Consider the following 13438-nt stretch of genomic DNA (forward strand, 5'->3'; position numbering starts at 1 on the left):
TTCGATCCCTGCTCAAGGAACTAGATCCCACATGCCTGCCATAACTAAGAGCCCACATGCCACAACTAAAAGATCCGGCATGCTGCAACTAAAGACCCGGCACAGCCAAACAAACAAACAAGCAAATAAATAAATAAATCTTTATAAAAAAATAAGTAAAATAAAATAATGCCTTAGGAGTTAGGAAAAGAAAATATTAGAACATTTTTACCTTTGTATTATTTTTAAAAATCTGTGTAGTTTATCATGTACATAAATTATATGTATGGAACTTTGTGTATATAATGTGTTAATAAATAAGATGCATATTAGAAAGTTTTTTTATGGTTTGCCCAGTCAGGTGTTTGGAGGCCATTGGAGGACAGGATGATGAAATATAGGGCCTCAGCAAAGATAGAATTTAGAACCAATTCCCTGACTTAGAAGATAAGGAAAATAATTCATAGACTGTAATTGAGTTGTCCAACTTTGCATAAGTGTTCAGAAACAGGAAATGCAGTGGCTAGAATCCAATCACTGACCGAGCAGAATCTGGGTCACTGGACTCGTAAACCAGAAGTGACTGTTGAATTTCTCAGGTTGATGCTCCTGGCATATATGCTTGATCTGTGTGTGTGTGTAACTCTCTGACAGAATAAGCCATACTCAGGCACACCCTGTTTCCTTATTCAAGCATCTTAATTTCATCCCATTAAATCTTTGAAGTATCCGACTACCAGAAGGCATGAAGAAACCTGGGCTGAGAGTCTTCATTCCAGGAGACGTGATCTTGACTGCATGGCTGGTTTGAGGCGCATCAGTCTGAACTGCAACCCGCTCATTGGTGACCTGGGTGCAAGTGCTTTGGCAGAATCTCTTAGTGAGGATTTATGGCTTAGAGGGAAGTTCTAAAATTGAAAATATTGAATTTTTAATATGAAATATGCTTAGCTTTTGGCATGATACTATTGTGATAGGATGTTTTAAAGCCTCATTTTACTGATAGCTTTTATTTTGCTTTTCAATTTTCTCTAAGAGTTGCATATATCCTTTACAGAAAATACAGAGTTACAAGAGAACCTATAATTTTAATACCCAGATATAATCACTGTTCATTTTGGCGTATATACTTTCAGTCTTTTTTTCTTCTACAAATATATATGTACACTTAGGGATTCCAAAAATAGAATTGTAGTATACTTGCTATTTCACATTCCTGCTTTTTTCACTTAAAGATGTATCATGTAGTATTGCGTCGTATTGATGTCCCATAGTTTAATCAATTCTTTGCAATTCTATTTAGACAGTTTGCTTTTCCCTGTCAGAAACAATGTGAATACGTTGTATATACATCTCTGTGTGCATCGGGATTACTTCTGTAGAATAAGGTACTACAAGTGGAATGACTAAGTGTGACCTATTTTTAAGACATTTGATACACATGGCCAAATTACCACCCAGAAAGGCTATGCCAATTTGTAGTCCACCCCAACAGTAGATGGGAAGCCTGCCTCTCACAAACACTGGCCTGTAGCACTTGTAAAAAAATGTGAAACTACAAAAATGAGTACCTGTCCATTTTCTATGCAAGTGGGATTACTCCAAATTTTATAACTTTTTTCAATTAATTTAGTATGAGCATTTTAGCAAGTCAGTAAATTTGCATCTCCTACATCATTTTTTGTGATTGTTCAGTATTCCATTATATGAATATGCCACAGTGCACATAGCTTATCCATTCTTGTATATAAGCTTTGTCCAGTTTTTCAGTTACAAAGAGTACTCTGATATATATCCTTACCTATATCTCTATTTCTTTTGGTTAAATTCTTAGAAAGAGAGTTGTTGGATCCAAAGGGTATAGACATTATTTAAAGGCTTTCTTACAGAATCTTGGCTTCATCTGATAGGACAATAACCACATTTTGTTTTATTTTGTATTCATTTGATTGACTGGTGAGGTTTACTGGCTGTTTGTATTAATTTGGCTATTTGGTTAATTATACCCTGTGTCCATTCTTCTGTAGTGAGAGTTTGTAAGGGTTGTATCATATCCTGTCAGATCCGTATGTCTGACTTGCTATTTCTGTGCATCATGGGGGTGTTGAGAGACTCCAGTTATTTTAATGTGATGGTCCACACAACACTTAAACATAAGACTCATGATAGTTTCCTTTCATGTAATATTTTTTAATCCCTGTGCTTTAGTGATGATCCCTTTGGTTTAAATGAGTAGGTTGTTCAGCCCCAGAACTACTAGATTTCATGATCAGTTTTTCTGGGTTTTGTCTGACCTTTTACTGCGAGGGTTCTTGACCATCCTACTTTCATGATAGGTTTTTAGTATGTATTCTCTATTCACACATTGTTGAAAGTTTTTATTATTTGTATCCTCTTAGATTTGTCTTTTTTTCCTCTAAAACTAACAGTTATTACATTTCTTCTATTTTGTTTTCCCCTTTGAACTAGTTTCAAGTGTGATTTGGAGCTGAAGATCATGATCAAAAGAATGCAGTGCATTTCTGAGCTCCACCAGGTTTTGCTTGTGAGGTTTACATGCCCCTGCCGCCCTTGCTAATTATGAACTGAGATTCATTTTGTGATGCTTTTTGCTCATAGGTTATATACAGTTATTCTTCAGTTCTGTAATTGTAAAATACGTTGTATGATTTATTGGTACTAAAGCCAGGGTTATCACTGCACATCCAAGAAGAGGTTTTTAAATTGGATTATGCATTATGTGTGTGCATATATGTTTCTGTTTTTTTCCATACCCAAAATTACAAACCTGCCATGACTTGTCTTGTGCAGGACTCTTCCACACGTGAGAAAATGAGAGTTGTCTATATGTTAAATCTGTAGAGTTAGCAAGTGACCTTTTGTCTTTCATCGAAAGCACTTGACCTGCAGCAGTGCGGCCTCACCAGTGAAGGAGCAAAGGCTTTACTAAAGGCCCCTGAAACCAACAGAACTCTGCTCGTTCTGGATATAAGAAAAAATCTGCTTGTTGGTATGTGGTCACTTTTTTTAAATTGATGAACACATAGCAAAACAAAAAGAATTTGTTCAGGTATTGACAGTTTTTTAAAACTTAATGTGTTTAACTTTCCTCATCATATCCAGTTGGCCCGTGAACAACGTGGGGTTAGGGGTGTCGACCCCTACACAGTTCAAGATCTGGGTATAAGTTTATAGTCAGTGGTTCCACATCTGTGGATTCAACCAACCTTGGATCATGTAGGACGATAGTACATATGTATTGAAAACTATGCGTGTGTCAGTGGACCCGCGAGGTTCAAACCCATGTTGTTCAAGCTTCAACTGTACTTTTCTAGTGTTGCACTTCCCTTATGTTTTTAGCAGCTACTGTACTAACTAAAGTGAATTATACTTGTCAATTTTTCTTATCTCTACTCTGAATAGAGGTGAACCTAGATACTAAGCCTGCTTCCACCAAGAGCATTCTTTCTTTCCTGTGCAGCCTCTGAATTCTTGCCAGGAGTACTTTATTCATTTGTCAGATTCACAAGTAATTTTGTAATCATCTTCTGTGTGCCAGATACGGGTTTAGGGACTAGGGATAAAGCAGTGAACCAGACAGACAAAAGTCTTGCCCTCATGGAACTTACATTCTAGTGAAGGACATCAGATAGAAATGAGTAAACAGATAAGTCATATAATTTTAGAGAGTAGGAAGTGCAAAACTATCTTAATGTAAGGAGAGTGAGGGAGAGCAGGTAGGACTCCATTGGATAGGTTTGTTAGGGGACAGCTTCACTGGAGAAGTGGCATTTGAACGGAGACCTGAATGAAGAGAGGAGCAAGCCATGGAAGATGTGGAGTAAGCACATTCCAGGACAAGGAGGCAATGAGTATGTAGGCATGTAGGTGGGTGGAGTATTTAAGGAAAAGCAAGGAGGCCAATCTGGGCAGAGTACTGAGTGAAGAAGAGTGTGGTATGACATGAGGTCAAGGAGCTAGCCAGGGGTCTGCTCTTGTAAAGTCTTGAAGGCCAGAGTAAAGATGTGGATTATTCTAAATGAGTAGAGGGGTTTGAACTGGAAAAAGGCATGATCCAAATCGTATCTGAATAAGGTGACCTGGTATAGAGAAGGGACTTGGGAGGATAAAGAAGAGGAACAGGGGGCTTCCCTGGTGCCGCAGTGGTTGAGAATCCGCCTGCCGATGCAGGGGACGCGGGTTCGTGCCCCGGTCCGGGAAGATCCCACATGCCGCGGAGCGACTGGGCCCATGAGCCATGGCCGCTGAGCCTGCGCGTCCGGAGCCTGTGCTCCGCAACGAGAGAGGCCACAACAGTGAGAGGCCCGTGTACAGCAAAAAAAAAAAAAAAAAAAAGAAGAGGAACAGGGAGACCAGTTAGGAGACTATCACAGTGCTCCAAATAAGAGATGTTTATGGCCTAGGTTAGGTTGGAAGTTTGCAGCAAATGAAAAGTGGTTGAATTCAGGTTGTGTTTTGAGGGTGTAGCTCTCAAGACCTGCAGATAGATGTGAGGTATGAAGGAAATAGTAACAAGGAGACAAGTCGTTGATGATTATGTGTGCAACTGGGTAGTATCACTTAGAAGAAGGGAGCTGATGGGAGGAGCAGCTTTTGAGGGAATATCAGGACTTGGTTTGTTATCTTGGATGTCCTGGTTTGATATCTTAGATGCTCTTTAGGTATCTAAGCGTCTGGACGGTGCTCAGACTGTACTTTGTATCCAAAGGTATCCAAAGCCACTTCAGATGCAAAATGTTTCAAGTTGACCTTTGCTGCTGCCAAAATAGTAGCCACTGTGGGCAGTCTGCAAGATGGCATCTTAGGTTTCTGAGGAAGAAATTAGAATACACAAAGGGGGAAATAAGTGTATAATTATATAATGTAGATTTCATATTTAAATGTCTGGGAAAAGCAATAATTAGTTGGCTTTTGGTTTTAAATGGAAATAGCCACTCATTGGAAAATAATTAGTCTAATTTCAATTCATTTTACTTTAGATCATTCTGTGATGAAAACAGTTACCAAACAAGTTCTCCAGATAGAAGGAGTGCCAAGTCAGAGGTATATAGCATGTTTCAGTTCTCTTGGAAGAATTTCTCTTTAATGGCTTGGTTTTCTTTCTTTCTTAAAAGAAAATTATCAAGGTACTTTCTGCCATCTTAAAACTAAGATTTTAGTCAAATCAAATGGCTTTTCTGTTTTTGAAAATGTTGTGTGATGCTTTAATTTAGGTTCCCAGATATGCAGATTGAAAACCTTTTAACTTTTTATTTTCTGTAACATATTATCGTTAGTCACAAATAGTCTTTTTTTTTTTGGTGATAAGAATGAATAGCAAGAGCAGCATTTGTGAAACCAAATCTAATATGAAACTGACTCTTTCTTGTGAGTAAATTTGAATATTGAAACAGCAAAACAATAAGGTTTAATAAAAAGCAAAATAAATTTTTTATGTTTATGATCTGCCAATTTCCCAGAAAGGGTTTTGTGGTGACTTTAGTTATATACCAGATACATTAAAATCACCAGTGGACAACACATCTTTTATTCAGGTGCCCTCTGAAAGTTTTAAAAATTTGTTGACTTCATATCAATGAACGGTCCACTTTAAAATGGTTAAAATTATAAATTTTCTGTTTTGTGTCGTTTACCACAATTTTTAAAAAATGTGTTGTTTGAAGATTTTTGGGTTTTATAAAGGTATTAGCATAAAAATGAAAAATTTAAAAGACCACCTCTAATCCCATTATCCTATCAAGCAATATTTACATTTTAATTTTCTCTTCCTGCTGTCTATAAACATAATTCCACATAGCTTCAATATAATTTGCCATTCTTATCTTTTCATACTAAATTTAAATTCTGTGATTCATAGTTATACTTTTTAACATTGCATTCACAAGGTTTCATTGAGTAGGTCAATTTTTTAAATTGGTGAAAAATTGGAAATAACCTCAAATAAACTATTGTAAACATCTTCATAAATACAGCTTTTTTTTTTCTACTTCAAGTTGTATGTTTTTGATTCTCTATTAATCAACTTGCTTGGACAATAGTGTATTAAATAAGTTGTTAAGAGTGTTTATGAAGTCAAAAAAAAGCTTATGATCGTCTGCCAATTGTTATTTCAAGAGTGATATTTTATTTTATTTTTTTTAAGGTGAAAATTACTTGCTTTTATTTATTGTTAAAACAACTTTATGAAATGATTTGCAATGCAAAATGTGGAAAACTGCTTTGAATAACTGGGAAATAGCTACAGCATGGGAAAACGTATGTAAACAAACTTCACTGCCACCAAACTAGAATCTACTAATTTATCTCAGATGGCATCACAGAGTAGCAATGGCAGCTTCTGGTAAACGGAGAAACAGCAGCAAAGTCCTGCAGTGAAGCTGTGATTAATTACCAAACTGAACTGTTCACTCCACTAATCCTACAACTTCCCTACATTTATCTGTCTATACATTCCTACTTACTACAGGACAAACACCCACCGAAGTGGTTCCAAAAAACAAATGAGATAGAAATTCACAATTATAAAACAAATCCAATAGAAGGCAGTGGAGGAAACTGGGAACTACTGCAAAGTTTTACTATCTAGTCCAGGTGATGAAAACAAAGTTTTTCTTTCAAGGCTGACCACTGTCAGGAATGAAATTAAGTATCAAAACTCTCCTCACTTCTCTAGGAGTGATTCTAGCTCTTCTTGCAAAGAGCTGAGCTGCTCCTTTTCTCGGTCTTCCTTTTGTTTCAGTTCATCCAGCACAGCCTGAAATCTGTTCTTGAGAGCCAGGTTCTCCACTTTCATGATGAGATCCTCCTGTCGCTTTGCCCTGTCCTGGGTCTCTTGGAGCTTGCCTTTCATGTTATCAATCTGTTTCTGAATTCCCATAACCAGCTGATTAGTTCCCTCGTTTTCTTGGTGGTGTTCATCTGACTCATTTAGCTTGTGCTGTAGCTGCCTTTCCAGATCTTCCTCAGTGTCAATGATGTTTATATCTTCTTCATCTTGATGCTGTGTCTCATCTTCATCTTCACTGCTGCTGCTGAGGTCATTGAATATCTCCCGAAGCTCATCATGTTCTAATGAGTCATGGCCCTGCCTGTGGCCAGACATTCCTGGGGAAGAGATATCAAGGCCTTGACTTTCTGCTTCTTTTGTTTCATCTTCAGCAATTATTTCCCAACGGGTACTGACAGCTTCAGCATCTGTGCTCAGCAACCGCTTTACTTCTTTTTCCACATCTGGAGACTCAATATATTTCTTCTTTGCTGTCTTACGGAACCTTCTCTTTCTGACATTTTTTAGAGGCAGAGTAATTCCATGGTTCCATATAAACTTTTTCTCTTTGTCCTTACCCTTTTTCTTGCTTGCTTTGGGATCAGCAGTGGCAACTGGTTCCTCAACAGGAGGATAGAGATCACCATCAGCTGTACAGACAAGCATCTGAGAGATATCAGCTGTCTTGTAAAAGGTTTTTTTATCAATAGTTTTCAAACTTTCCATAACACATGGCAGATCTACCAATTTTGACGCCAATGGGACCTGGTCCACTCTGACAATTCCATGACGCCCATCAGGGTGTAACTCAATTGTCAGTCTGTCCTTCAGGTTGACATGACCAGACTGTATCGCCCGCCTCACAGTAGAGGCATACTCCGGAGGTAGGCGTAAGATAAACTGGCTCTCTACTTCGTGAGGAGCATCATCTTTGCTCTTACTCATCTTCACTTCTTTGTGACTCAGTTTTTCTCTAATAACCACTTGTTGCACTAAAAAATTTCAGCTATTTCAACAGAAAGACCAGTTCTTTATAAATTGACGTCTTTAATTACAAAGAGTTCTAGGTAGAAGAGCAACTAAGCGTCTATTCGGAATTAAGTTCCAAGTCTTTCTAAATATGCTGTGACAATACCAGTCGTTAATGACGCATTGCCTTACTCAGGTCCATTTAAATCTGTTAGCTGTAATGCCAAGTTCCAACCTCTAGATAGAGGTTGTCCTGCCGCTGCAGGACAACGCAGGGAAAGCAAATGGCGGCTCCTACGGAATGATTTTCGGCACAGAAAGTAAGGCTCAGCAGATACTCCCAATCCACAAACTCTCCCGGAACAAAGATACGCAAAAAGCGGGGCGTAGTGAGCTCTCTTCGCCTCGGGTACTTACAATCCAGTGACGGTTATAAGTCCAGTTTCTCCGGACAGGCGCGAGCGGGAAACGAAGCCACTCAGAGAAAGGCGGCCGGGAGCCGAGAGTCTCCTTCCGAATTCCTTTGTTCTTCCCGGCACTTGGCAAAGCGATCCGCTGATTATCGGTGAAACGGCTGAGGACGGGCAACGCGAAATCTCGCCAAGAACCGCAGCTCCGAACGCCAGATTCTGCAACTCCGCAGCTCAGGCGGCCTCCGTCCGTTACAGCAGACCTAGCCGAGAAAAAACAGCTGCGTCACCACGCGAGACCGGCAGCTGCTGTGAGTCGCAACACGCCTCGGGCGGAAGTGCGAGCTGCCCCAGCGCGCGCAGGCACAACGTGCGATTAAGCTATCCGGCGTCTTGTCGTCTCGCGAGAACTTAGCCTTAAAGGGATGAAGACTTTCGCCAAGAGCTGTTGGTTTAAAAGTATTTAGAGGAAACGGTTCTAAGAAGGACATGGATTCTCCCGCGCGCCTCCGCTACCCCCTCCGCTAAAGAGAGTGATATTTTAATAATCAAATAGTACATTCAAAGAAGTTAAGATTTGTGATATCACACTAATTAGATATTATTATTAAAAATTTATATCCTATGTAAAGCATTCTTAAAATAGCTACATTGACTTTTGCTATGATATTAGAAATGGAAGGATATATAAATAAAACATGTATATGTACAACGTATTTGGAATTCTGTAAAATTAGTACAGAATAATAGGGCATCATGGAATGAGAACAGTTAAACATTTTTTTTTAGTTAGCATGATTAAACAAAGTGGAAATGTAACTGCAGTATACAAGCTCATTGAGCTCTTTTAAGAGTAATTTTATTTCTTGGGCTTTTTTTTTTGTATTTGCCTCAGTTATTTGGAGACATAGAGGTAAGGCAAATCAGTATCTGGGTATATACCTAGATCCAGGGGAGTATAGGGGTGAAATAATGGTGTGAATTGTGTCACATTTATATTGTACTTATGTATGCCTAATAAAAGATGGGAACTTTTATTAGAAATTTTTTAATCTCCTAACAAGAAAAGTGTAATTTAAAAAAATTTTAATACATATATATATATATATATATATATTTGTGTGTGTGTGTGCGTGTGTGGTACGCGGGCCTCTCACTTTTGTGGCCTCTCCCGTTGCGGAGCACAGGCTCAGCGGCCATGGCTCACGGGCCCAGTCGCTCCGCAGCATGTGGGATCTTCCCGGACCGGGGCACGAACCCGTGTCCCCTGCATCGGCAGGTGGACTCTCAACCACTGCGCCACCAGGGAAGCCCTCCTATATATTTTTAAGAGGCATGTAAATCACAGAGGATCGTGTGGTGATTATCAATAAGCTACACTCTATGAAATATTTGTCCTATATTACCGAATACACTCCATTTTACCCTGCATCCTAATGCTGCTAAAATATAGTAGAAAGCAGCAGCATAGCACAGGGAGATCAGCTTGGTGCTTTGCGATGACCTAGAGGGGTGGGATAGGGAGGGTGGGAGGGAGGCTCAAGAGGGTGGGATATGGGGACATGTGTATGCATATGGCTGATTCGCTTTGTTGTGTAACAGAAACTAACACAGAATTGTGAAGCAATTATACTCCAATCAAGATCTATTAAAATAAATAAATAAAATAACATAAAATATAGTAGCTTTGAAGGATAAATATAACCATTTTAACCTATGATGTTTGTTTTCAGTAAATTCAAATTAAATATTTAAATGTGAATTTTAATATATGGCTTGTTCTAAGTAAAATATTAACACGTAGGTCTAGTTTTTGCAACCAAATGTTTCCTATAAAGATACTTGCCTCTTTACTACTGAAATATAGGGTAAGTCTCCACATTTCACTCTTTCATCCAGTGGGTTTCATTTGTTTTTTTGTGCGTTTTCTATATGAAATCAAAGGAGCAGTGAAGGTTGACAGGCTTATAGGAGGGTAAAATTGACTCACCTACCCCCCAGCAACTTGCAGCCTTATAACTTGTATTGTTTTTACATAGAAAAATTCATCTTAAATTTAACTTTTGGTCTACTTCTGAAGATTCTGTTTGGCAGAAGTCATGGGTGTATCTGTGTTTCTGTGTCCTTGAGATTCAGAAATGCCAAAGGTGTTCTAAGATTCAGGAAACTTGAGTGTTTCTGCATGATACATAAAATGTATCATACTTTGGGATTTTTTTTAAACTTTTATTTTTGCATTTCTGCACATCTCAATACTTTTGTTTTAGTTAAAATAACTTGTTACTGTAGAGAACTTATGTTTTTTAAAAATGCTGGCTTATGGAAAACCTTTGTACAAAACCGATCCTCTTTTTAATGGGCTTGGCATCGTTGTCAAGTGCCTTTTTGATTCCTTTCGACGTGTGCACGTGTGACATTTGCTCTGTAGACCTTTGGTGCATCTTGATTCCTTCTTTTCATGCTTTGTCAAACGTAGTCTTGGCCGCAAAGAAGCCTGTAAGTAATGGAAGGAAATACTCTGCTGGTAAAGAATGTTACCCTCCTGAAGCGCTACCACCTGGAGTGTCTGGTTTCCGGCCATTGTGTCCTGCAGAAAGTGCAAAAAGCAACAGGTAACCTGTTTGCATTCCCTGTCTTTTTCAGTCATTTAGAGTTCTTTATTTTGGAACTTGTATTATGTGGGTGGTCTCTGGTATTTTGTGTAGAGGAAAAAAGGTAACTCACACATGGCTTCTGCCTAATGAGCCCTCTAAGGAAGAAAAATTAAAAGTAATTGGGAGTTTCAAGTTGTTTCTCAGGTGTCACAACAGAGGTAACTCCGTGGGAGTCTTGAGGAGACTAAAATGATCACCAATTGTGCATGTGAGAGAAGTTTGATTAAAGGCAGGTGTAGTTGAGCGAAGCCCTACAGCACAGAAGTAGGAATTTGGATACGTATGAATGGGAAAAAAGACATTTTAGGCATGGGAAATAGTTTAATGCAGAATGGATGAAAAATGTGCATTAGACCTATTCTAAATCAACTGGCTTATTAACTCAGTAAATCAGATTTAGTGAGTCAAACTAGCATTAGCTGATTTCTTATCCAGGGGATAGCTGTTCATAGTACTTTTTGTCACAGAACAGTAAATAAAATGGTTGAATTATAGCTTTAGGCTTGCTAAGTGAAATAGATGGCTCTAGATGATCTTCAGGTGACTTACTTGGTAGTAATCAGGAAATTGGGGATTAACAATTGCCTAAGAAAACAAAGGGAATTGATTTTAAATAGTACTTGAAGTAGTTACTGTGTAAAATATCTGTTCAGTTGCTCATGTTAAATGGATGTTTCTAATCCCCACTGGACAACCGACTACTTTTTTGCAAATGGTAATGTGAATTGCTGTTGCATAAACTATAGTGTTGAATCCCCAGTGTTTGCACTTGAGTTTCACAGCTCTGTGGTTTCCTGTCTTCTTCCTGAGACACTTAATCGCAGGTCCATCCTCCTCACACAGGGGGGTAAATTAGAGAACGATTAATATCACCATTTAAAGAAGTGAGACTGAAATCTCAACCATCCTGAACATAGGAGCTGAAGGGGCCTCTCAGCAGTTCAGAGAGTGATTACCAAGCCAGTAGGCTGAATTCTGTTCTGTTTTCTCCGTAGCAGAGCCCTCCAGGTCCTTGTTTTGAGCTTATTTATTTTTATACACAATTCTGTATGGATACTGTTCATACTACTAAATAGTTGTATTAACTGGGTTTAACTGGTGATGTATTTACATGAAGATCTAACTTCGTTTTGTTGCTATCTTTTTAGGGGCTTTCTATTCATCAAAGCTCGTGATGTATGTAATCAGTTGGTGGTGTGTAGCTATCATATTTATGATATATAGGGCTTGAATTGGGAAAGGTGGATGGTCATTCTTCTTGCTTTTTAAACTGACAGAGCCTTACATGAAGCATTTCCCTCTCTGAAATAAATCCATGTAAAACATGTTTGGTCGCTCTCCCAATGCAACTGTGTATTTGTGTGGATTTAGTGCACACCTGGCAGCCTTGTGGTGATGTCTGTAAACAAGGAAGCCTGTTTTCCAGTCCGCAAATCAGCTGTTACCCAGTGAGACGAACTTGACTGCCATTTCTGACCCCTCACATGGAGCTGTCATACTCAAGAATGTTCACGTTTTCAAGAAACGTTGTTTGCGGGCTATATGTACAAATTCCTGATCTGAAAGCCAATATAAAGCAACATCTCCCAAACCTCTGCTCTCTCACCAAGACCACACACATTCCCTCGCTTATGGCCTCGTGGCAAGCTAATACTGTCAGTATCAGACTCTCCTTCCCAGTGGTCTTGGGAGACTGCATAGTTGCTCTGTGAAAGGCACCACTGCTGAGGTTGAGAGAAGAGCATCTTGGGTGTCAGTCCTGGCCTTGCATTCCCAGAGAGAGGGGTGTGCACCTCGTTCTCCTGTTAGGGTTTTCCTATGCTGCAGGGTTTGCTGCTTGTTGTCAAAATGATGTCCTAGTGACTTGTCTTCTGCGTGGTTTATAATCCCAGCACAGTTCTTTATGATCTGTAGACTTTTATGGGGTTGTGGCCAGGTCAGTTTTTAAATGTTTGGAAATGTCCTATTGAACAACATTGCAGTGGCAGTGAAGCTTGCTGGGAGAATTGTTGCCCTAGTTTTGGCTTAAGGGTGGTGAGAAGATGAAATTTTTGATGGGTCAGTTTTAGTTGTGTATGTGTATGTGATTTATTTTTTTAAATTCTAATGTCTATTATTCACAGCTTAGATATGTTGATTTCCTGATTATTCATCAGTCCCTTTACTGATGTATTTTCCTCTGAAAAACTACATTTTCTTCCAGACTGTTTTTGTCTGATGGTGAAGAATAAATTTTTCATTTGCAGTATAAAGTTGATCTGAGAAAAAATGTTTACCTTGGATCTTCACTTGGCTTCTGTGAAAGAAACTTAATAAAATAATATGGGCAATTCCCATTACTAATCCTAACCACGTACAACAGAGGTCTGTACAGTAACATAGCAAAAATAAGTTCCTGTACTTTTACTTAGTCATTGCCTGTTTTACACTAAAGAGCAGTGAGAGACATTTATAAAGAATGATACCTCAGATCACTTTTGTTAAATGTCCTCTAATATTTGGATATTTGGTATCTGGCTTGTGTTGTCTTTTATACAATCTTGTCTTCTTTCTTTGCACTTTAGTGTAACAACTCTGTGGTTTCCTATCTTCTTCTTGTGACACTCAGGTCCATCAGAATTTCCTGTGACTGTGACAGT

The 13438-nt window shown here is 38.8% G+C and overlaps 1 protein-coding gene across 1 annotated transcript; it reads right to left on the reverse strand.

The window, feature by feature from the left end:
• Positions 1 to 6121: 6121 nt before the first annotated feature.
• Positions 6122 to 7711, reverse strand: LOC308610701 (transcription initiation factor TFIID subunit 7-like; the record flags this gene model as incomplete). The annotated part of the gene is made up of 1 exon (XM_081259741.1): positions 6122 to 7711. The coding sequence occupies one exon, from the start codon at positions 7709 to 7711 to the stop codon at positions 6662 to 6664; it is 1050 nt and encodes a 349-aa protein (XP_081115867.1). The 3' UTR covers positions 6122 to 6661.
• Positions 7712 to 13438: the final 5727 nt, after the last annotated feature.

Source organism: Mesoplodon bidens (genome assembly GCF_964165515.1).
Source record: "Mesoplodon bidens genome assembly, contig: HAP1_SCAFFOLD_205, whole genome shotgun sequence".
Classification (NCBI taxonomy): domain Eukaryota; kingdom Metazoa; phylum Chordata; class Mammalia; order Artiodactyla; family Ziphiidae; genus Mesoplodon; species Mesoplodon bidens.